The sequence below is a fragment of the Oncorhynchus clarkii genome, chromosome 28 (genome assembly GCF_045791955.1).
Source record: "Oncorhynchus clarkii lewisi isolate Uvic-CL-2024 chromosome 28, UVic_Ocla_1.0, whole genome shotgun sequence".
NCBI lineage: Eukaryota > Metazoa > Chordata > Actinopteri > Salmoniformes > Salmonidae > Oncorhynchus > Oncorhynchus clarkii.
In genome coordinates, this window is record NC_092174.1 from 21,894,986 (window position 1) to 21,918,512 (window position 23,527).

The 23,527-nt window shown below is 45.9% G+C and overlaps 1 protein-coding gene across 2 annotated transcripts in view; it reads right to left on the minus strand.

Annotated features, from left to right (window-relative positions):
* Positions 1–23,527, minus strand: part of LOC139386586 (E3 ubiquitin-protein ligase RNF220-like) — a 164,650-nt gene that overhangs the window by 136,282 nt on the left and 4,841 nt on the right. For both annotated transcript variants that reach the window (XM_071132255.1, XM_071132254.1), the window contains exon 2: positions 18,110–18,927. In XM_071132255.1, the coding sequence (XP_070988356.1) occupies positions 18,110–18,755 (646 nt within the window). In that variant the 5' untranslated portion in view covers positions 18,756–18,927. The remainder of the gene's footprint in view (positions 1–18,109; positions 18,928–23,527) is intronic.

The window sequence follows — 23,527 nt, forward strand, 5'->3', positions numbered from 1 at the left end:
TGTGCAGGCTCTACGCTCTCAGACCTCCAGTGCGCCTCCACGGCCCAGTGTATCCTGTGCCTGCGGGCCAAAGTAACCATCCAGCCAGGACGGGTTGTGCAGGCTCTACGCTGTCAGACCTCCAGTGCCACGGCCCAGTGTATCCTGTGCCCGCTCCCAAAGCCAGGCCTCCTGTATGTCTTCCCAGCCGTGTGAGTCCTGTGCCTTCTCCCAGAGACAGGCCTCCTGTGTGTCTCTCCAACCCAGTGATGATCCTTGGCAAGAAGCCTCCAGTGATGATCCATGGCAAGAAGCCTCCAGTGATGATCCATGGCATGAAGCTTCCAGTGATGATCCATGGCACAAAGCCTCCAGTGATGATCCATGGCAAGAAGCCCTCACCTTTGGGGGGGGGGGGGGGGGGGTACTGTCACGCCCTGACCTTAGAGAGACGTTTTATTTCTCTATTTGGTTAGGTCAGGGTGTGATGTGGGGTGGGCATTCTATGTTTTGTTTTCTATGTTTCTTTATTTCTATGTTTTGGCAGGGTATGGTTCTAAATCAGTGACAGCTGTCTATCATTGTCTCTGATTGGGAATCAGACTTTTCCCTCCTTTCAGTGTGGGTAGTTATCTTTGTTAGTGGCACTATAGCCATTGGAAGCTTCACGGTCGTTTCTTGTTTTGTTGGCGACATTCATTCAAATAAACAAAAATATACGCTCACCACCCTGCGCTTTGGTCCACTTCTTCCGACGGTCGTGACAGGATGCTATCAAATAAATAGGTGAACTACTGTTATTGTCATTCTGTTTTGTTAGACCCTTATAGAAACTTCTACAAATGCTCAGTCTGGCCTCTTCCAACTTCTTTTGAAAGGACTTTGTACTTGACATCAGACATTTGTGTTGTGTTTGTGTGTCTGTGTTTTATGTGTGTATGTCTAAATCTGTGTATTTGTTTTTGTGAGCGAGAGACAATCTGTGGGTGTGTACAGAGGAGGGAAGCGGCTAGCGGCATGGAGGGGATGGGGGGGTATACAAGGACAACTCAGGCTGTGTCTGTATGGTGTCAGCTCCCTGCTCCCCAGAGCAAGCCAGCAGCAGAGTGGCATCCTGCCGGCTCAATTTAGCATCCTCCATGCTGCTGATACCTCTAATTCATCACCCAGCTCCCTGATTGATCTGCTTCTTATGGGCCGGGGCGCCGCTGCTGATTTTCCACTAACCGAGCAGGGCCTCAGCTGAATAAAGAATAGCAGTTGTGTGGCTGGCTGCGAAAGTGAAGGGGACATTTTTTTAGTCGCCTGACAAGATTGCTGTGAGTAACACAGACAGACCCATCTGAGGTCGTGGAGCCGGCGAGGGCTTGGTGGACAAACATATGCTCGAAGGGACACACAACGAGTAGTCCTGCTTACTGTATGCATCCCAGAGTATGGGTTGTCCCACCTGTCTCTCTCACACACACACGCACACGCACACACACACACACACCTCCATGTGATGCATATCAATGTCCCATGGGTCCTGCCCAAGTGCTCCACCGCCAGCCCTACTGCATCAGCCAGGACACAGCCCTCTGATGCCCACTATCCAATTATTACTACACTAAACTCTACAGAGGGAAACATTAAGCATTCATATGATTAATGGGTTGCAATGCAAACTTATATTTTGATGTTTAGAAGTTCTGAACTAATTCTGATTCTAATTCAGTGTTTAATTGTTGAGAGAAGAGATGGATTAGTGACTAGATTAAAGCTCTCCGATTGCTTTGCTTTCAGTGTTTTCCAATGTTCTCTTGCAGAGAGCTGCCCCTTGGGAGGACAAGAGGAGACGTGAGGAGCGAGGGGAGGAGAATGTTCAGGAAGTCTGAGGTTCTGCTCAGTAAAATTAGTGGGGAAACAACTTCTCCCTCTATTTTTCCAGCCTGCTGCAGGTCTGTGTGCCTGCCTGTGTGCCTGCCTGCCTGCCTGCCTGCAGAGAGCACAGTGCTGCACAGCCTGGTAGCCACAAGGCTCTCCAGAGGGCAATGAAGTTCGATTTGCCTTCATCTATGGAGCGCTTTGCATTAAATCAAGTGACTTCTTCAACACCCGAGAAGTTCAAAAAGGACAACTCAACTCTCCCTCCTTACAGGCATCCGAGAGGAGAATATTAAAGAAACAAGCCACACCTCTTAAAGCTGATCCATACACAACATCTCCCCACTGAACAGGAAGTCAAAATATGATAAGGAATGCGGAGATCAAAGAAAAAGCCGTTGCCACCCTCCCAATCCCAGAGCCCTTGGTAGAAAACAACATGAACCTAGAAGGAACTGTCCAGTTAAAAGGGCATGCTATTAATTACCAGCCACAAACACAGCAGACTACAAATGGAGCCCACCAGGACCCCCATCTCTGACTTAATGACCATTGACTGAGACAGGAGTCTAGAAAGGGAAGAAGAAGAGGAGGAGGAGGTGGAGGAGAGGGGGGTGAGGATGAGAGAGTGTGTGGTCCCGGACAAGCGGGCTCCTGGGGTGTTCCACTACACTGAGAACAGAGGAGGGGAACTGAGAGGAAGGAGACAAGGTGGCGAATAAGAAGGCAAGGTGACAAGGCATCAGGGAAAGAGCAATGAATTATTTATAAGGCCACTGATGGACAGGCTGAAAAAGAAAGAGAAAGGGAGGGAGAGAGAGAGAAAAGGAAAAGGGAGGGGGCAGGAGAGCTGGGCTGCTGGTCTAGCTATGAGGAGGGGAGGACAGTGGAGGCCGAGGGACACTTTCATGTGGAAGATACACTTAGTGCCTGCTGCTCCATCCCTGATCCTACCCTCGGCCTAGCCATGGACTAGTCCAGGGAGGAAGAGGGGGCTTTGATCGTAACCAACCCTCTCCCTCCTGACACATTTGCCATCTGTGATCAGAGAGAGAGTAGAGGAGGAGGAGGGGGAAGTGATCAGAGAGAGAGTAGAGGAGGAGGAGGGGGAAGTGATCAGAGAGAGAGTAGAGGAGGAGGAGGGGGAAGTGATCAGCTCCTCTAACCCTGTGTGTGCATGAACATAACCCCCTTGAAATCCACTGCATGACCATCCTTAAAGGTGAACACTGGGACCGTGCCTATGTATCATCACTATCCACTAACCCCTCTCTAACATGCTAACATGTCTTATTTTATGGTCAAGTGTATAATGGCAAGCTGAAAGGCTAGTATCCCCTCCCTCTGTGGGTTGGCTTTAAAGGGATTCATCATAGAATGAAATATAACATAGAGAACAAATGCTAGACTTACAAAGGTTTATGACATAACCGCTCCAGAATTACATATCTATATGGGATCCAGCACATTCCAGGTTAGAATCCTGAAGGTTTATGCCTATACCCATGGCCACAGGAAGATGTTTTGGGGTGGGGCTGCTGTCGATGGGAGCCTTTATTTCTCTCCGCTCACACAGGAATAATTAAAGCCTAGTTCAATCATTTTGTGGAATTTTAATATAAATATAAAAATCAATATAATATCATGGGGTGCTGCAGCATCGTCAGCACCCCTACTTCCCCTGGCTCGGCCTCTACCCTCTTTACTGTTATATCTCTATGGACTCCATGCTCCAGCCCCATGCTCCACCTATACAAACCAGTAGGCAGTTGTGTAGCCAGGCCAGACCAGTTGAGGAGGTTAGGAATGGATGCTGAATATTTAACCCTTGTTGAGTATCCTTGGTTAATTTGTCAGGCCATGGTTAAATGTCACCATTAGCATTCTGTTGGGTTATTGACTGGCAGGGGGGCTCTGTCGGCTGGATGATGGATGCCTGCTGCAGGACACCCAAAACCAGACAGCCCCAACCACATGGCCGGCCATATCGATGGAATAGTATTAATAAAGGAGGAAGAGGCCTGGGGGGCTACAAGCATTACCAACACAGAGGACAAGTCAGATTAACACACACACATGTATACACGAATGCACTCAGTCCACTGTACAACACAAATTAAAGTCCACACTCAAACCAGCCGGGCCCATAGTTTCTCCCTTTTACATCTATTTCACTTTCAAATGCACTTTTGTCTTCTCTGTTTGCTTTTTCAGTAAAACCCCCAGGGCACCGGTGTTCACTTCATATTATCACAGTATGTTCTCAGATCCCATCAGATCATCATTACCTGGTCTGAGCTGGCGGTCATTTAACTAGAGCACTGACAGTGGGCTACAACCCAGCAGGACCTCTCCCCAGCATGCCCTCTGCTATCTGTGAACCGCCAATGTCCGAGACGACCTGGCGTGTCCAGCTCTGCCCCAGCAGCCCCAGCAGTCAGCCATTACCACGGACACCACGGTGTAAGGTCACCTCCCAGTGAACACCTGACCTCTTCTCTCCACTGATCATGATACAATAATGTTTGTTGCTGTGACATTGCTGCAAAGTCAGTCTTTTTTCTAAGTGAACGTTGGGTTTACATCTGTTTGGAAGACACACCGTGGGCCTTAGCTTTAGGAGCTAAGGAGCCTTAGCTACACTCCCTTTTAAAGGAAAACAGGGTATTATAATAATGGTATTTATACAATGTTTATATGAGGCTTCACAGTATCAACTACCATTTGATTTGTAAAAAACCTAATGTAGTGTGTACGGAAAACACTGAAACCACTATCTTTTGGCAAGCAAATCATGGAATTCCTCCATTCTTCTTGACATTATTGAACAGAATCTCAACAGATCTAAAAGAAACAAACTGTAATATTGAAACATTTTATAAAACGTTGTGCGTCATTGGTGGCAGGTTTGTCGGGGTGTACTAAACAAACAGTTTCCTCACCAGGATCAGTCTCCCCTACTGCTACACTGTCCCTGTCCAGTGTCAGAGAGAGAAGAGAGAGAGGGCTTACGACCAATAAGACAGGAGCACTGAGAGAGAGAGAGATGCTGGGAGCGCTTTCCCCTTGGCTCTACTTGTTTCTACATGCTAGCTCTGTTTTGTCCTCTTCTGAAGGATCCTTGGATCTCCTCAGGCGGCTCCCTGCAGCCTGGCTATCGGAGGGATTCCAGTAAAGAGAACTAGAGGGAGTTCTGAACTAGGAGCTTGGATCTGCTTGTCTGAGAACAACAAGACAACACCATATGCCAGAAATAGATTGAAACACTGGCTTTCTACAAACACACACACACACGCATGCACGCACGCACGCACACACACACACACACACACACACACACACACACACACACACACACACACACACACACACACACACACTTCCTACTGGTACACACAGAGATGTTGCTGTCTTTTATACATTCTGTCTTGTCTTTGAGCTTATTATATTTTTCTGCTAGTGAGGTAGCGAGGGATCTGTGTTTAACTTGTAGAGAAGAGGAGCCATACTGTGTTGCTCCTGACGCTCCATCTCTCCCACCACACACCACTCCTCCTCTTGGAGGGAGCACAGGAAAATCAATATATCTTTGAATGGAGGTCAGAAGGGTGCCTGCTTTGGGAGAAGTGACACATTTTCTCTCTTCTGCTCCTCTAAGCCCCCTGCCTCCCTTCTATCTCCCCCCTCCCCCCACTCCTCGACCCTTCAGCCCCCCCCCCCCTCCCCCTTCCAGGAGGGCAGAATTCCGAGCATTTTACCACGGGGATGCGATATTAGACATCCAACATCGAAATGGAACCCGCAGAGTGCTGGAGCCTGCCACAGTCTGACATGACTACAGGATTACACCGCGCCAGGTGGGTTACAGGGCTTAACTCAGACAGAGCCACAGTCAGCCACGTGTAGCCAAACAGGACCACTCTATAAAGAGAAGCGAGCTAGGACCCCAGTCCAGATTAGCCCCCAACTTACCACTTTCAGGTGTCATTTTCAAAAGCAACAATTTTCAGCTCTATATCTCAAAATTGTCTCTGTTTGGCTGGCTGGTACACACAACAAATGTGATGAAAATGACCCACTGAGGAGCAACCCAGGGGCAGTTTTCATCTTTGATTGTTGGGGTGGAAGGGGGAGGCACTGGTTGAGACGTGGACCCCACGCTGAGAGGTTAGTCAAACGGCCGCTGTTTCCCTTTGATGTGTCACATAAATAAACTTCCCCGCGCCCCCGCAGTAACGACAAGCATCACGACTCTCAGAGACTCTCAGACGAGACAACGTAATCACTGATCACCGAACAAGATGAAACATAAGGATCGTGCCTCCTACTTCTGACACCATGGTTTCATCTCAGAGAGTATTTTGAAAGGAGAGACAAGTGACGAATGAAATTGATTTTCTACAGCTGTGGAATAATCGTTGCTAATCCATCATAATGAAAACAAACCTGCTGTCTGCACCAGGCTGCACATCACCAAATGAACCATTGGAATTGTCTCACACTTTGAGTTACTAAGATGTGTAAATGTATTATATCAATTCTTACCCCAAAATGAAAGAGGTTTTTTTAAATAGTCATTTTTGTTGTTGTTGAGAAATAACAGTAGTGTACTATTGGAAACTGACCAAACGATACTAAAGACAAATATATTACATTGTGATTAAGTAATCCTTTTAACCATAAATTGTCTATTAAGGCAGCCCCCCGCACCTCTCTGATTCAGAGGGGTTAAATGTGCAAGACACATTTTGGTTGAATACATTTAGTTGTACTACTGACAACCCTTTCCCTCTTTTTTTACATAAGAAATGCAAACACACAATTTGAACAGCGGGTTTAGCATTTAACAACCCGACAGGAGTCAACATAGATAATGCTCCTAATCTTAATATTAGAAAACAGGATCATTCAAAAACATGTCTAAATCCATCTCTATAAGCTTTATCTAAACACCTCAGGCCAGTTGACAATACTTGATTTATTTTTTTAACCTTGATTTAACCAGGAAAATCCCATGATGAAGTGATGAGAAAGAGAGAGAGAGAAATGGTGGGAGGCCCTATTGAGATCAGTCCTTGCTTGGTAATGAATACTGCGGGGAGCATTGATGATTGTAATTATCAAATTGCTGTTTTAAAAGGCCATTGATTGATGTCATTAGCTCAGTGAGTGTTTACTGATTGCTGCATTTCAGCGTTTACTCATGCTGGGCTCTCACACATAGCCTCTGATTAGCCCAGGAGACTAAGAGAAGGAGGAGGGCACGAAGTGAGCAATAAGTTTACATGTACTGTATACCAATGTGCATATATAAACCCTACAGGCAGACATCACGCACACACACACACACATTTATATACACACACGCCCATGTACGAATGCTCGCACACACGTAGTCATTCATCTTCCCACACACACAGACGCACATAGCTTACACACACTCAAACACGCAAACGCACACACTTATCGGCACTCTGCAGGGCTACTGTATTCAATTATGTCAAAAGCCTTGTTAGAAGACAACTGAGAACAACAGTATAAGCCATCATGATAAGAGAGTGGGAGGGAGGGAGACTGGTGGGGCTGCTGGTTAAGTGCCTACTTGAACAATTTCCTCCCGGCTGCTTGGTTACTACCCCCCTATGGACCTATTTACTGGCTTATAAAAGCACCGGCTGCAGGCACCTGGACACGGACAGGCGGTGTGGTTTGGTGTGGTGCAGTGTGGTGTGCTGTGGTGCAGGGTAGTGTGGTATGTGGTGTGGTACACTCCACACGACCAGACAGACAGCCTGCTACACATCTCTACCCGACACCTCAATGTCAACAGAACTAGCTAAGAAAAAATATAGGAAAAAAAGAATGAAAGAAAGAAGAACTAAAGAATTGAAACTGAATAGAACGAGAGTAGAGAAATTCATCTTCCTTCAGAAAAAAACAAGAAAAACAAAAGTTTCATTGTCACATATACCAGATAGGTGCAGTGAGTGAAATGTGTTTTGCTCAAGGGCTCAAGGGCTCATCGACAGACCAGTGACATTACTGGCCCAACTCTCTAACATTACTGGCCCAACTCTCTAACTCTCTGCCGCCCTAAGAATACTTTAGAACAGCTACTATGACTCCAATGATTAACAAAATCACCGCTACAGACAGATAGAGGCTGGGTAACTAAGACAGATAGAGACTAGGTAACTCATACAGATAGAGACTGGGTAACTAATACAGATAGAGGCTGGGTAACTAATACAGATAGAGGCTGGGTAACTAATACAGATAGAGGCTGGGTAACTAATACAGATAGAGTCTAGGTAACTAATACAGATAGAGGCTGGGTAACTAATACAGATAGAGACTAGGTAACTAATACAGATAGAGACTGGGTAACTAATACAGATAGAGACTATGTAACTAATACAGAGAGAGGCTGGGTAACTAATACAGAGAGAGGCTGGGTAACTAATACAGATAGAGGCTGGGTAACTAATACAGATAGAGGCTGGGTAACTAATACAGATAGAGGCTGGGTAACTAATACAGATAGAGGCTGGGTAACTAATACAGATAGAGGCTGGGTAACTAATACAGAGAGAGGCTAGGTAACTAATACAGATAGAGGCTGGGTAACTAATACAGATAGAGGCTGGATAACTAATACAGAGAGAGGCTGGGTAACTAATACAAATAGAGACTGGGTAACTAATACAGAGAGATACTGGGTAACTAATACAGAGAGAGGCTGGGTAACTAATACAGATAGAGGCTAGGTAACTAATACAGATAGAGGCTAGGTAACTAATACAGAGAGAGGCTGGGTAACTAATACAGATAGAGGCTAGGTAACTAATACAGAGAGAGGCTGGGTAACTAATACAGAGAGATGCTGGGTAACTAATACAGATAGAGGCTAGGTAACTAATACAGATAGAGGCTGGGTAACTAATACAGATAGAGGCTAGGTAACTAATACAGATAGAGGCTAGGTAACTAATACAGATAGAGACTGGGTAACTAATACAGAGAGAGGCTGGGTGGGTGACAGCTATTGGATTTCAATATGAGATAGCTGCTGAGTAGAGGACGCACAATTAGAATGCAGGATTGAATCAATAGGCCTGCTGACAGATGGATTACAAAGGTAAATAGATGATACATGCTGATAAATAATTAATTGGGGCTAGTGAGAGGAGGATTGGACGGAGGGTGAGTGACATGAAGGTAGCTAGGGGGAGAATGGCAACACTTTCCTAATGGCCGTCACCTGTCACAAATGCACCACTGCATTGTGGGTCAGTGTGAAGGACCATTCAGATTGGATTGAACATGTGGCAGTATGGAGGCCTTACTTTATTCATGGTGGTTCCGTGATTAGCAGCTGAAACTGTGATTATACAATGTTTCTGCATCTGATGGTGTGAATAATAAGGAAATGCCCACTTGAACGGTTTGAAACATACCTATTTAGTTTGCTGGTAATTTACTGTATACCCATACATCCAATTGTTACGTTTTCTAGTTTTTGTTTCTCCAGATTTACCTACTGAAAAACCACTCCAGTGTATTTTCAGTGAAGACTAAATATTACCGAAACAAAAGCTACAGGTGCATTTCATGTGGTTGTGAGGTAATGGTCTGAAAAAGGAGTGCTATTGTGGCACAGCTCCAGTCTGCAACACTGTGAAACATTGTGCAACCGTGTGTTAAAACAGGTAACGATCCCAAACGCAGCCTCTCACAGCAGCGCTTCAGAGGCCACAATCACTTGACGATGAATTATTCCAAATTAAGGGCGTAACATATATGTGTCCTTTTGCCAAGTGGGCTTTTTGGAAACAAGCTTGTCACAGAAGACTGCATCCACAAACTGTGAGAAGATTAGATTACAGAGACGAAAAGAAGGGGGCAGAGCTAGCGAGAAGACAGGGAGGGAGGAGAAAGAGAGGGAAGGAGGGAAGAAAATGAGGAAAGGAGAGGAACATAGGAAACATGAAGATAGAAGAGAAGAGGGAATAAAAGTGCTAGAGACTACATGCCAGCTGTCGTGGGGGTCTGTCTAGCCTTGCTCTAGGTGGGGGACCTGTTATCAGGAGCGCGGCTTCAGCCCCTGGTTCTTTAAGAGTGTTCTGGTGGGGACAGACCTTTCAATACGTCTGCATTAGCATGGGCAGGCCGAGGGCCGTGGAATACCGGCTCTCCGGAGAAATAAACCCAACAGCTCTGGACACTGTGAGTCAGTCAGTGACAACTAAAGAATCTGTTCCCAACCTGTTTAATACAGGGAGGAGAGGAAAGAGGGCGTGGAGGACTGGACCTCCAGGGTGTTCTGCCCTCCTGGTGTCCTGTCTAGCAGCCTGACCCCTGTGTAACGGAGGAACGGAACTGAGTGCCAGCTGTGGAGGTTCTACTGGACTCAGCGGGCTGGTTTCACTGGGGTTTATAGAGGCTGAGTGACATCAGCGCAGGGCTGGAATCTGGACCATGGGAATGCAGCTGACCCGGGGCCTGGGAGATGAAATGGAGGGGGCCAAGTGGAACGGATGGAGACTGGGCCCCCCATACTGCTGAGGCGCACGCACACACACACACACACACACACACACACACACACACACACACACACACACACACACACACACACACACACACACACACACACACACACACACAGCATAAGTAACGAGCATGCACACAGACACACACAGAAAAAAGTGAAAGCCCATTGTCAGGGAAAACATACCACCACAATATTACTAGCTATATAAAGATTCCTGTTTTACATTACGACTTCAATCGTCCCTTCTTTTGAGACTTATGTTCTCATATTGTCTGGAGCTGAAACAAGTTCTCTTTCTAGCTCGGCAATATGAGAAAAACAGATAAAACAGTTGTGGGCTTGTGTTCAATGTGTCCCTCCTTTAACTGAGCACTGCAAGGAGCTGTTAACTAGTCCAGAGAACCCAGCTGTTCCTTGGAGGAGGGTGGCGCCGCTCATCTAATTTCACCCCGTTCATTTCCCTAACAGTGGATCCAGCGGCTCGTTTCAATAATGGAGGCCGCACACCAATCTGTGTCCAATTCAAGTGGCCGATCCAACAAAGCCCAGGCAGGAAGCGCTAATCCTTGATCTGTATTGTGCTGCGACAATGGCACAGCCCACTGCTCTTCTCTTTAACACAGCGTTGTGGTGGGTAGACACCTGCTGTCTACTGCCAACAACCACCCAACGAGAGAGACAGAAAGAGACTAGACAAAGAAATGGAGGCCAGAGGGCCACATCACCCAGGAGCTGGGCGGGAGAGGAGGTGGGGGGTGGGGGGGACTGACAGGGAGGCAACATGAGAGGACAAGCCTTTTAACATCTGGGTAACACAGACGAGCACCCGGGCTGCAGCCTAATTATTAGAACACTCTTACTTAACTTAACCTCGCCACTAGACCGTGACAGGGAGAGGAGAGCGAGCGGGGAGGAGATCAGGGCAAGAGGAGGGGGGAGCAGGGAGCAAATTTTTGTGGGGATGACAATGTCTCCTTGGTTATTTAAGTCTTCACCTGCCAGAATGAAATTAATAGAGGTTGTTGTAACTAAACAAAAAAATTCATGAGCCTTGTGAGATTACAGCATTTGAAATATAAAGGGATTTCTATTCATCTAGGGCATTTTCTATTCTTATCACCATCATCAATATCATCCTTACTCTTTGACGATCCTCTCGGTGATTGTCTGCTTTTCCTGCAACTGTTTCCCAAAGTTTGTAATATTTCCCTGGGAATAATAACCACACTGATGACATCTGCTCTTTGAACGAGAAAAAGCACCTCCTTTTCCGACTGTCTGTGTGTTTTAACAGCTGTCAGCGCACGTTGCTCTTTTGAACATTGGATGTGAAGAACGGTGGAATAACTGCAAGTTGGGTGACAGATCTACAAGGCAGGAATGACAAACATGAAAATCTGCATCAATCATGGTGACGGGGACGGAGAGGGAAAGGTACGGGCCAGTAAATCATTAAACAACAATCTGCCTGGCAACCGGTGTCACACAACCAGGTATGGAGATGGACCTACATACTGTACTGCATTCCTTTTTATATCACAACAATCTCTAGCTGATAATGTTCAGAATCATCACCAAGTATTTGAACCTCAAATCTAAACCCAAAACTCAGGTGGTCTTGAATACAATGTGGGAGGAACTGAATCCTGATTCTGAATCCTGATTCTCCCAGACAGACAGACAGACATTAGATGGGATATCTAGCCTAGTCTTACTGGCCTGTCGTCTGACTGACTAGGCGGTGGGTCGGTCAGTGGCTAACCCCAGTCCTGACTGACCTGGCTGGTGGGGGTTAACTGTGGCCCTGCTAGGCACCCAGCTCCCCGTAAATCAGCGGGGATTTATGGAGACAGGCCTGTACGGCTCATAGCTTGGTCACGTCAGGAAGGAAGCCCGCGTGGCTACACTGTTGTCTTAAGGATTCTTCTCTTTTATTTCAGCTGCTCAGGAAGTCAGCTGGGGTCTGTGTTTCAGCTCTAAACCACACTGATTGCTCATCCTCCTTTTTCATTATTTATTTGATCTCTCCTTTTATCTCACTTTTTCTCTCTCTCTCTCACACACACACCGTCTTTACTTCTCTCTCTCACACACACACACCGTCTTTACTTCTCTCTCTCTCTCACACACACCGTCTTTACTTCTCTCTCTCTCACACACACACCGTCTTTACTTCTCTCTCTCTCCCCCTCACACCGTCTTTACTTCTCTCTCTCTCTCACACACCGTCTTTACTTCTCTCTCTCTCTCTCACACACTGTCTTTACTTCTCTCTCTCTCTCACACACACCGTCTTTACTTCTCTCTCTCTCTCACACACACCGTCTTTACTTCTCTCTCTCTCACACACACCGTCTTTACTTCTCTCTCTCTCGCTCACACACACTGTCTTTACTTCTCTCTCTCTCTCTCACACACACTGTCTTTACTTCTCTCTCTCTCTCACACACACTGTCTTTACTTCTCTCTCTCTCTCTCACACACACCGTCTTTACTTCTCTCTCTCTCTCTCACACACTGTCTTTACTTCTCTCTCTCTCACACACACCGTCTTTACTTCTCTCTCTCTCCCCCTCACACCGTCTTTACTTCTCTCTCTCTCTCACACACACTGTCTTTACTTCTCTCTCTCTCACACACACCGTCTTTACTTCTCTCTCTCTCTCTCACACACTGTCTTTACTTCTCTCTCTCTCTCACACACACCGTCTTTACTTCTCTCTCTCTCTCTCACACACCGTCTTTACTTCTCTCTCTCTCTCACACACTGTCTTTACTTCTCTCTCTCTCTCACACACACCGTCTTTACTTCTCTCTCTCTCTCACACACACCGTCTTTACTTCTCTCTCTCTCTCTCACACACCGTCTTTACTTCTCTCTCTCTCTCACATACACACCGTCTTTACTTCTCTCTCTCTCTCACACACACCGTCTTTACTTCTCTCTCTCTCTCTCACACACCGTCTTTACTTCTCTCTCTCTCTCACATACACACCGTCTTTACTTCTCTCTCTCTCACACACACCGTCTTTACTTCTCTCTCTCTCTCACACACACCGTCTTTACTTCTCTCTCTCTCTCTCACACACACCGTCTTTACTTCTCTCTCTCTCTCTCTCACACACACTGTCTTTACTTCTCTCTCTCTCTCTCACACACACTGTCTTTACTTCTCTCTCTCTCTCACACACACCGTCTTTACTTCTCTCTCTCTCTCACACACACCGTCTTTACTTCTCTCTCTCTCACACACACCGTCTTTACTTCTCTCTCTCTCTCACACACACACTGTCTTTACTTCTCTCTCTCGCTCACACACACTGTCTTTACTTCTCTCTCTCTCTCACACACACAGTCTTTACTTCTCTCTCTCTCGCTCACACACACTGTCTTTACTTCTCTCTCTCTCGCTCACACACACTGTCTTTACTTCTCTCTCTCTCTCACACACACAGTCTTTACTTCTCTCTCTCTCTCTCACACACACTGTCTTTACTTCTCTCTCTCTCTCACACACACCGTCTTTACTTCTCTCTCTCTCTCACACACACTGTCTTTACTTCTCTCTCTCTCTCACACACACAGTCTTTACTTCTCTCTCTCTCTCTCACACACACTGTCTTTACTTCTCTCTCTCTCTCACACACACTGTCTTTACTTCTCTCTCTCTCTCACACACACAGTCTTTACTTCTCTCTCTCTCTCACACACACCATCTTTACTTCTCTCTCTCTCTCACACACACCGTCTTTACTTCTCTCTCTCTCTCACACACACTGTCTTTACTTCTCTCTCTCTCTCACACACACAGTCTTTACTTCTCTCTCTCTCGCTCACACACACTGTCTTTACTTCTCTCTCTCTCTCTCACACACACTGTCTTTACTTCTCTCTCTCTCGCTCACACACACTGTCTTTACTTCTCTCTCTCTCTCACACACACAGTCTTTACTTCTCTCTCTCTCTCACACACACCGTCTTTACTTCTCTCTCTCTCGCTCACACACACACAGTCTTTACTTCTCTCTCTCTCGCTCACACACACTGTCTTTACTTCTCTCTCTCACACACACCGTCTTTACTTCTCTCTCTCTCTCTCTCACACACACCGTCTTTACTTCTCTCTCTCTCTCACACACACCGTCTTTACTTCTCTCTCTCTCTCACACACACCGTCTTTACTTCTCTCTCTCTCACACACACACCGTCTTTACTTCTCTCTCTCTCTCACACACACCGTCTTTACTTCTCTCTCTCTCTCACACACACCGTCTTTACTTCTCTCTCTCTCTCACACACACCGTCTTTACTTCTCTCTCTCTCTCACACACACCGTCTTTACTTCTCTCTCTCTCACACACACTGTCTTTACTTCTCTCTCTCTCTCACACACACAGTCTTTACTTCTCTCTCTCTCTCACACACACTGTCTTTACTTCTCTCTCTCTCGCTCACACACACTGTCTTTACTTCTCTCTCTCTCTCACACACACAGTCTTTACTTCTCTCTCTCTCTCTCACACACACCGTCTTTACTTCTCTCTCTCTCGCTCACACACACTGTCTTTACTTCTCTCTCTCTCTCTCACACACACTGTCTTTACTTCTCTCTCTCTCTCACACACACTGTCTTTACTTCTCTCTCTCTCTCACACACACCGTCTTTACTTCTCTCTCTCGCTCACACACACTGTCTTTACTTCTCTCTCTCTCACACACACTGTCTTTACTTCTCTCTCTCTCACACACACTGTCTTTACTTCTCTCTCTCTCTCACACACACCGTCTTTACTTCTCTCTCTCTCTCACACACAGTCTTTACTTCTCTCTCTCTCTCTCTCTCTCTCTCTCTCCCTACTCCCCAAGTCAGGCGTGTTGGGGTGCTTTGTGGAATGGAATTGTGGAAGTGGGTTAGCTGTTTAGGGTCATGTTCAATGCTCAGCTCTGCCGTGCAATTGTGTGGTGGGGGAAAAACAAACAAACAATCTCCAGCTGTCACACACTCACACAGGGAGATGTAGACTCTCACAAAACACACACATACACACACAGGAACAAACACACACACACTATATCCATAAAAATAAATGGCACACACACAAAACACACAGAGATACACAAATATAAAATCACTCTCACAAACAAACAAGTGTTCTTCTGTCTTCGCTGAGCTTCTGCATGTGACTGTTTCAGTGTAAATATTCATGTGAATTTTAAACAGGCAAATGACTCCTGATGCCTGTAAATAATACAGTATAGAAGGAAAAACCTTTTTATTCCTGATTTCAGAGGATAAATATGTAGCATGAATACACTGACTGGTAATAGCTTATAATGTGACATGCGTATATTATGCATATGTTATGCCATGATGGGACCTTTATGTGGAGGTTTAATGGTTGACAGCATAGAGTATTAAAAACGTGCCAGTGACTGTACTGGGAAGATCTGGTGGGCTTAACACTGAGGGGACACTGCTACAGGAGTGACAGCAAGCAGCTAGCGATCCAGTCAAGGGGAACCCAATTTAAGTCTCTTATATAAAAGTGCTGGAAATTCAATTGCATTAGAGCCCTTGGTGGGACCAGGTTTAATCGAATTAGACAAGACTCCAAAACAGAAAACAGCTTCCACCTCTCAAACTAATCCCCCCCCTCCCAGTCCTCACCATACCCTACGCCCGTGCCGCCTTACTCCTCAGTGGGGATGCCAAACCCCCGGTCCCCTAGTCCACTGGTCCCCTTCCACCATAATCTCCTCTATATCAGTGAGGATGAACCAGGCCATATCGTAATCAAATGACCCCAATATCAGCTTAAGGCACAGTAGCAGTAGATCTGGATGCTATTGGTAACATACATAAGCCTTTCTCCGGGAGAATTCATGTAGCTGCATTTTGCAATCTCCCAATGCCTCAAAATGAAGGACATGTCATTCTATTTCACTTCTTCCACCTACACTACACGTTACAAAGTCTGGTTCTACAGCTGGGCTGATGTTTACAGTTCCTTTAAACAGGACTCATATGAGAAGTAATCCTTTATGAGAAGTGCTATTTATTTCAGTTCTCTCCCTCTTTCTCTCTATCCTTCCCGACTTCTGTCTCTTTCTCTCTCTCTATCCTTCCCCACTTCTCTCTCCCTCTCTTTCTTCTGTCTGGGTGTGTCATTCACAGTCTTCCCTGCTCTTCTGGTGTTTTTTTTATCGGATCAGTCTCAGCTCGCCGCCCTTGTCTCTCATGTGTTTGATCAAGGGTGGTTCGATCTCTCGCGCTCTAGCCCTCCCAATGAGAGGGAGAGGAAATGGGGGAGAAAAATAGAGAAAGAGGGACTGAGACAGAGAGAGAAAGATGAACTGAGACAGAGACAGAAAGATGGACTGAGACAGAGACAGAAAGATGGACTGAGACAGAGACAGAAAGATGGACTGAGACAGAGACAGAAAGATGGACTGAGACAGAGACAGAAAGATGGACTGAGACAGAGACAGAAAGATGGCAAAAAAGCACAGGGAATTACCCACCATCGTAATGAGGCCTCAGTCCCCTGCTCATCCAGAGAGCCCCACTCTCTCTATCTCGCTCGCTCTCTGTCTCTCTCCCTCCCACCAATCTGTCACAAGATCAGATGGATTGTGTTGACATGTGTAGGAGTTGTTAGTACTTGTGCAGAGAGAGAGGAGGGTAGGGGGAGACAGGGGTAGTGGGTACACCGATTGAACGCCCCTTCTGTTAGAGACATGTCTCCTGCCAAAGTTTGGAAAGCTGGGTAATCCCCTGTTCATTTGCCACACTGGCTGGGTGAGTGCAGTGGTATGATGAATGCTGATGACAGGACTGTGCCCCATCTTGTAGCGAGTCACTTCCCAAGTAATCAGATTCAAACAGAGAGCCAAATGGCCTCCACTCATTGACCAATGCTAATATCCCAGAGCTTGTGGGAGTCGGAGTGACAGGGACAGGGAGGGACAGGGGGAAAGGCAGAAAGAAGGGACCAGAAAATCAGTGTAGTGTGCTGTGGTGGTGACAGAGGACATTATCGGTAGGGTTGTGTGTGTGTGTGTGTGTGTGTGTGTGTGTGTGTGTGTGTGTGTGTGTGTGTGTGTGTGTGTGTGTGTGTGTGTGTGTGTGTGTGTGTGTGTGTGTGTGTGTGTGTGTGTGTGTGTGTGTATGCGTTCACCACAGACAGACTGTGTGTGTGAGTTTCAGACCAATGGAAATGTCTTTGGTTTTCACAGGCTGCTGTATTTGGAGTTAAGGTTCACAGGGTGAATTAAGGCCAGTTCTATTACTGGACTCTCAGCAGCATACTTATTCTTCTGAGCACGCCCTAGTCAGGAAAGGTTATGCCATCATTTGAATTGCCCCAATTCTTTCACTTCACTTACCCAAGAGAAACCTCCATCTCATTTATGAATTAGACCTGTGGAGTTCCTTGTAATGTGCTCTGTGAAACACTATCTGAACATTCTCTGGTAGTTGAATACACTTCTCACATAGAATGAATGGGTGCTGCAGTCTCTACTAAATCACAGTATATAGTATGTGCTGTTTTTAGATCAGCGTTTTCTTGTAAATTAATATCAAAATCATGTTGTTTGTGAGGCATGATTTGATAATAAAGATACATCATTACACAGGCTTTATGTTTCTTTACTTTACAGACTAATCAGACCTTTGTGAAACATTAGATAACGGTAAATGTACTCACAGCGTTCGATGCGATCTTCTGGGCTCGATGACGTCTCGCGGTCGGACAATAAGCCTGACACTGCAAAAATCTTTTTCCCAGCGTCCTCAACTGCTTTGAGGGCGCTTGGGGACCTGGAGGGGATCTGTGCCCCAAAGTCATATTCTTTACCCTCAGCGTCCGTGTAGCGCAGGTGGGGAGAGGCGTCTGCATCCAGGCAGCCTTTGAGGCGCTTAGCTGGGGTGAAGGCTGACTGGTAGCCCCCTGCCCCGTCGCGGTCCTCTGGTGGGGAGGCGAAGGGTCGGAAGGCCCCCACCCCGCTGTGGTTCAGCATGCTGATGGGGGAGCAGTCCAGATTTGGAGGGGCAAACTGGTGATGCAGGTGCAGCAGGGAGGAGGGGAAGTCCCGGTTGGGGAAGCCCCCGGGAACGGCTCCCTGACGGTGGTACATGGAGGCGAAGGTGTAGGAGCCGTTGTTGAAGGGCAGGTGCATGTCCTTTTCCCCCATGGAGACGGGCACGCCGAATGGGCGGGGCTGCTGGCAGGGGATGGAGGCGTCGCGGCTGGCCTCAGCGGTGGAAGCCAGCACCATGAGGGCCGGGGATGCCAGAGGGTTAGGCAGGTAGGAGGACGACTCCATCTTGAATGCGGCCCGGTGCAGGTCCATCCTGGTACCTGGGGAGGGGGGTTCCTGGGCCCAGAGGAGGGGCTGAGAGAAGAAGGAGTGGGGCGGGGTGTCCGGGGTGCGGGAGGAGGCTCTGGACACGCAGGTCAGGGGAAGGTGGGTCCTCACGGAAGGGTCCAGTCTCACTGTGGGGTCATCCTCCTCAGGTCACCTTCTGTAACAGGACACATAAGAAGTGTCATTTTCATTCAGCACCAGCCATCAAACTATTTCAAACAACATGACAGAGCCTCTTTGAAGAAGAGTCACAAACTTTTCCTCCGAGAGAGATCTGGGGTTGGATCAAGTCTATCTAAGCGGCTTATTTCTCCATCTCTCCATCTCTCCCTCCCCTGCCTGCAGCTGGACCAGAACCGTCTGTCACAGATAAGGGCAGCGCTCGTCAATCTGATAAGGCTGGGCCTGCTCATGTGAACACTCGTCCCGGGTCCCCAGCCTGCATACTCCAATGGGATTGTGATAGTGATATCATATCAGGCTGCCATCTGCACAGCCAGAAAATTTGACTGAATGAATAAATTAGCTGCACTTCACCTCTTGACCTCTGGAGCAGTGAAACAGACTGAGACTCTCAGGAGGATTAGATGGTCAGATTGGACAAAGTGTGTGAGGTGATTTAATAATGAAACGCTGGCACAAACAAAAATAAAAACGTTTCAAAGATTTTTATCCCAAAGGGCAATTTGAAGGTGGTCGTAAGTAAGGGTATAACATCAGCTCACAAGTAGTGACCTCATCTATAACAACCCAAAACAAAACTGAAGCTACATTCAGGGTTTTATAAATCTGCATTTGTATTAATATTCCATAGATGTACATTCATATCACGCACAGAACACATTTAAGTTATGTTGATATGCTATCATAAAGTCACCATTGATTTATCTAAGTCCTCAAATGTTGAACCAATTCATGTGGATAAGGTCAAACCTGCAGCATGGTGTACATCCCCCCCTGTTGTATCTCTTCAAAGCCACGCAGAATATCTGCCCACATCAGGCTCTCCATGAGAATTAGCTGAGAAATCTTTTATAGATATCAGCTGTCCTGAACACCCATTCAAATTGATTTAAAACCTGATCTGAGCTTTGGCACATTGCACACACATGCAGCCTCCCTCAGAAAAAAAATCCCTTTGCATTATCACACAGTGCCTATGGGACCTGGTCAGAAGTAGTGCACTATATGGGGAATAGGGTGCCATTTGGGACGCAGCCTTGCAGTGTCAGGGGAATGTCTGTTGAAAATGGGTTATACTACAGCGCTCAGGTCTGGCCAGATGCCCAAGCATCACATTACACTCCGTCTTTCCCCCTAATCTATCCAGGAAAATAGCACCTTGAAAATGTACCAATAACTAAAGCCCCATTCATGCCTCCTTTCATCATAGTGTCTTTCCCTGAGTATCAGATCTCTACCCTGGGATAACCTCTAAAGTATGACTCCATGTAGGTGTTGATAGCCAGGTAATACAGTGATAAGTACCTGGATATTTCAATTTTATTATCATAACCATCAGCTCGCAGAGCCGTGGACTCAGAGTGAAACTGACAATCCAATAAAAGGACACAGGATATCCCCTTATGGCGAGAGCCGGCAAAAGCAGATGTAGGCTGAGTGTTGTACAGACGTGCTAATCATTTCCCTCTTCTCCGGCAGACGAGGGAGCAGAGCCGAGAGAAGAACCGAGCTGCCTGGTGCCGGAGCTACAGGAGCAAATCCTGTGCTCTCAGGGTACTTGAGTCAGCCCACGGGGCTGGAGCCTGACACACACCGACACACACACTCCCCTGCACCGCTCCACACCATGCCGAGCCGTCGGGAAACTGATACCGACGGGAGGTCTTGAGACGCTTCCATCTCATTACCACATGTTTGTCTTATAATATACTACGTCGTTTTAAATATGTGTATGATAAGTCTGAGTAATAGAAGGTCAGCCAAAGTTGAAAATCAATGTCGGACAACCGATTGATCAAGAATGAGGATTTATTATCCTTATCACTAATGATGAACAATAGTTGTACTAACGCTGTAATAACATTGTAATAGCATTGTAATAACATTGTAATTACCTATAATACATGTATAGTAGATGTCAGAATCTACTGAGAATAGCTCATAAATATAAATATACTGACAGGGTTCATCTGCATTTATAATAGAAATGTCATAGATATCATTTCCATGTTGTCATAATTTGATTACTACAGATAGACTGGTGCATCTGCCAGTGAAGCATTAAACACAACATATTATTTTAGTTGTAAGTGACAATGCTGTGATATCTTGAGAAATTGCGACGTCAACAACAATGAAGTAGAATATCATTCCTATCAGAAAGGCACTGATGTCAAATAAGCTATAACCCTCCGATAAAGGTCAAAAGTTGGGATGTCAAACATAGTTTCCGTCTGGTTGTTTCAGGAGAGAAACGCAGATGAATCCAATTTACATATAAAAATGGACTGTCAACTATGACTGCTGGCCAAGAATAGGAGACCCAAGCGCCTTACGTTTCCTTAGAGAGCGTCATTCAGACCACAGCTCCTGTGCTTTCCTTGTCTGTCAGTACATTTAGAGATTGTTGACAACCGTGAAAGTGCCACTCTTACATTTTATTACAGGACAGGGCCAGACGGTGTCATTCAACTACTCTGGGGAGGCAGAGAACACACACACAGACACAAACACACACACACTTGTACACATAGGCACATTATCTATGTGGAAGACATATTTAGACGTTTTGCAAGTTGATGTTGTGGTCATTTGGTAAATGATTCAAACTTAGATCTCTCTGAATGTATATGAAGGGACACGGACACAGAGATCATCATTTACTTTTTAACACTATCCAAATAATATAATGACATTAAAATGAATTACTTCCTTTAATTCAAGACAAATGCACAGGACAAACCCAATTACAATCCGTTATTTAATCAATAAAAAAAACATCACTGTAAGAGCACAGATCATTTAAAAAAATCACAAGTTCCAAAAGAGGTTGATTTCTCAAAATGTAAAAATAGCTTATAGATAATATAGGAACCAGACACATTTACATGTGCATATATAATACAGTAATAAATATAGTTTTAAAACTGCTCTACCAAAACTGGCAAACCTACAAAACATTAGAGGAGGTGTTTCTTCTCTCCTCATCTGCATGTGATTCTAATACACATAGTGAGAAGATGTTGGCACATCTCAGAGCAGCTAATTACACTGTATTTCACACAAACTAGCCAAACGTTCTTTTATAGGCACCGTAAAACAACTCAGGCTAAAGGGGACAAAACCTCTAGACATTATGGAAGATATTCTTTAATACAGGTGACAGTTAATGAGACGTCACTTAAAATGGTAAAACATGATCGTCTAGGTAAAAGTCAAATACATTTAAGCCGCCTGACACAGGGAATTTGGCATCAAATATTTGCCATTATGACACAAACAGGCAGAGTCAACTGTCTGTGTGGTGGAAGGGTTGGCTGGGTGTGTTTGTGTCGCACTGGACATCTCACTCAGTATTCTAGACAGATGGTTGTGGTTGATGTCCGGAGGACAGTCAATACTATTCAAATATAGTCATTCATGTCTGCCTCTGTGACTCTGTACACAACATAGCTCAAATGTTCCTTCTGAATCAAAATCAGGTGTACTCTTCAATATGAAATCTATACAGGGAGTTATTCAATACAATGTAGCAGCAGCAGTTTCTGTTGTACAAAATATGCTACAGTGCTGAGAAATAATGACACTTTGGCATATTCAGCTTCAAAATCAATAAGGATTGGACAAGCTGTGCCACACTGCTCGTACGGCAGATCACTAACAACTAATACATTTTACTGGAGTGTACGACACAGAGTGGTGAATACTAATGAAATATCTAGCAATCAGTCTTTAAAAATATTAAGAAATCCTAGCACTCTCTTTCTTTTTGTTTATATTTTAACCATTGGCTCGGTGTGTGACCCACCCAAAGTGACATTCAGCTCTAACTGCCAAAAGGAGAATGGGATTTATTTTCCAAATAAGCCGTTGTGAGCTAAGAGGAAAGTGAAACACATTGATTCATGGCAGACAAAATATTTTTGGGGTTTCCTGACCTGCCGAGGCTATTCATTTCAGGGGACGATGGACTGCTTGCCTCACACAACCCACCTGAGCCAACTAATTCCTCGCTAAGCCCAGATTATTTGCAAGGTGTCGTGTCTAGCTCCCAAAGTGCCAAAGCCAGCCGTGGAATACAAAGAGAACCCTCTTTCTCTCTCTGTCTCTCACCACTGACCATCTCACTCACTGAAGCAGTACAACCTATTTGTAGAGAGAGAGAGAGAGAGAGAGAGAGAGAGAGAGGGAGAGAGAGAGAGAGAGAGAGAGGGAGAGAGAGAGAGAGAGAGAGAAGGAGAGAGAGAGAGAGAGAGAATGGTAGAGAGAGAGAGAGAGGGGAGAGGAGTGAGAGTTGTGTCGCTTTTCTCCTCTATGAGCCTCCACGCTCCACGCTCCCAGCTCCCGGCACTGGGTTTGGGCTGAGCCTGGGGACAGTGAGCCCTGGACTGGGCTGAGCCTGGGGACAATGAGCCCTGGACTGGGCTGAGGAGTGAGGACACCCCTGGCCTAGCTGGCAAGTCACTGGATGTTCAATAACAAACAGTGAGCAGCACAATGATAGCATGCCTCAAAGCCTTATGACAACTTGTTGGCCAGCTCAAAATGTAAAACACCACACACTAATTCAACCA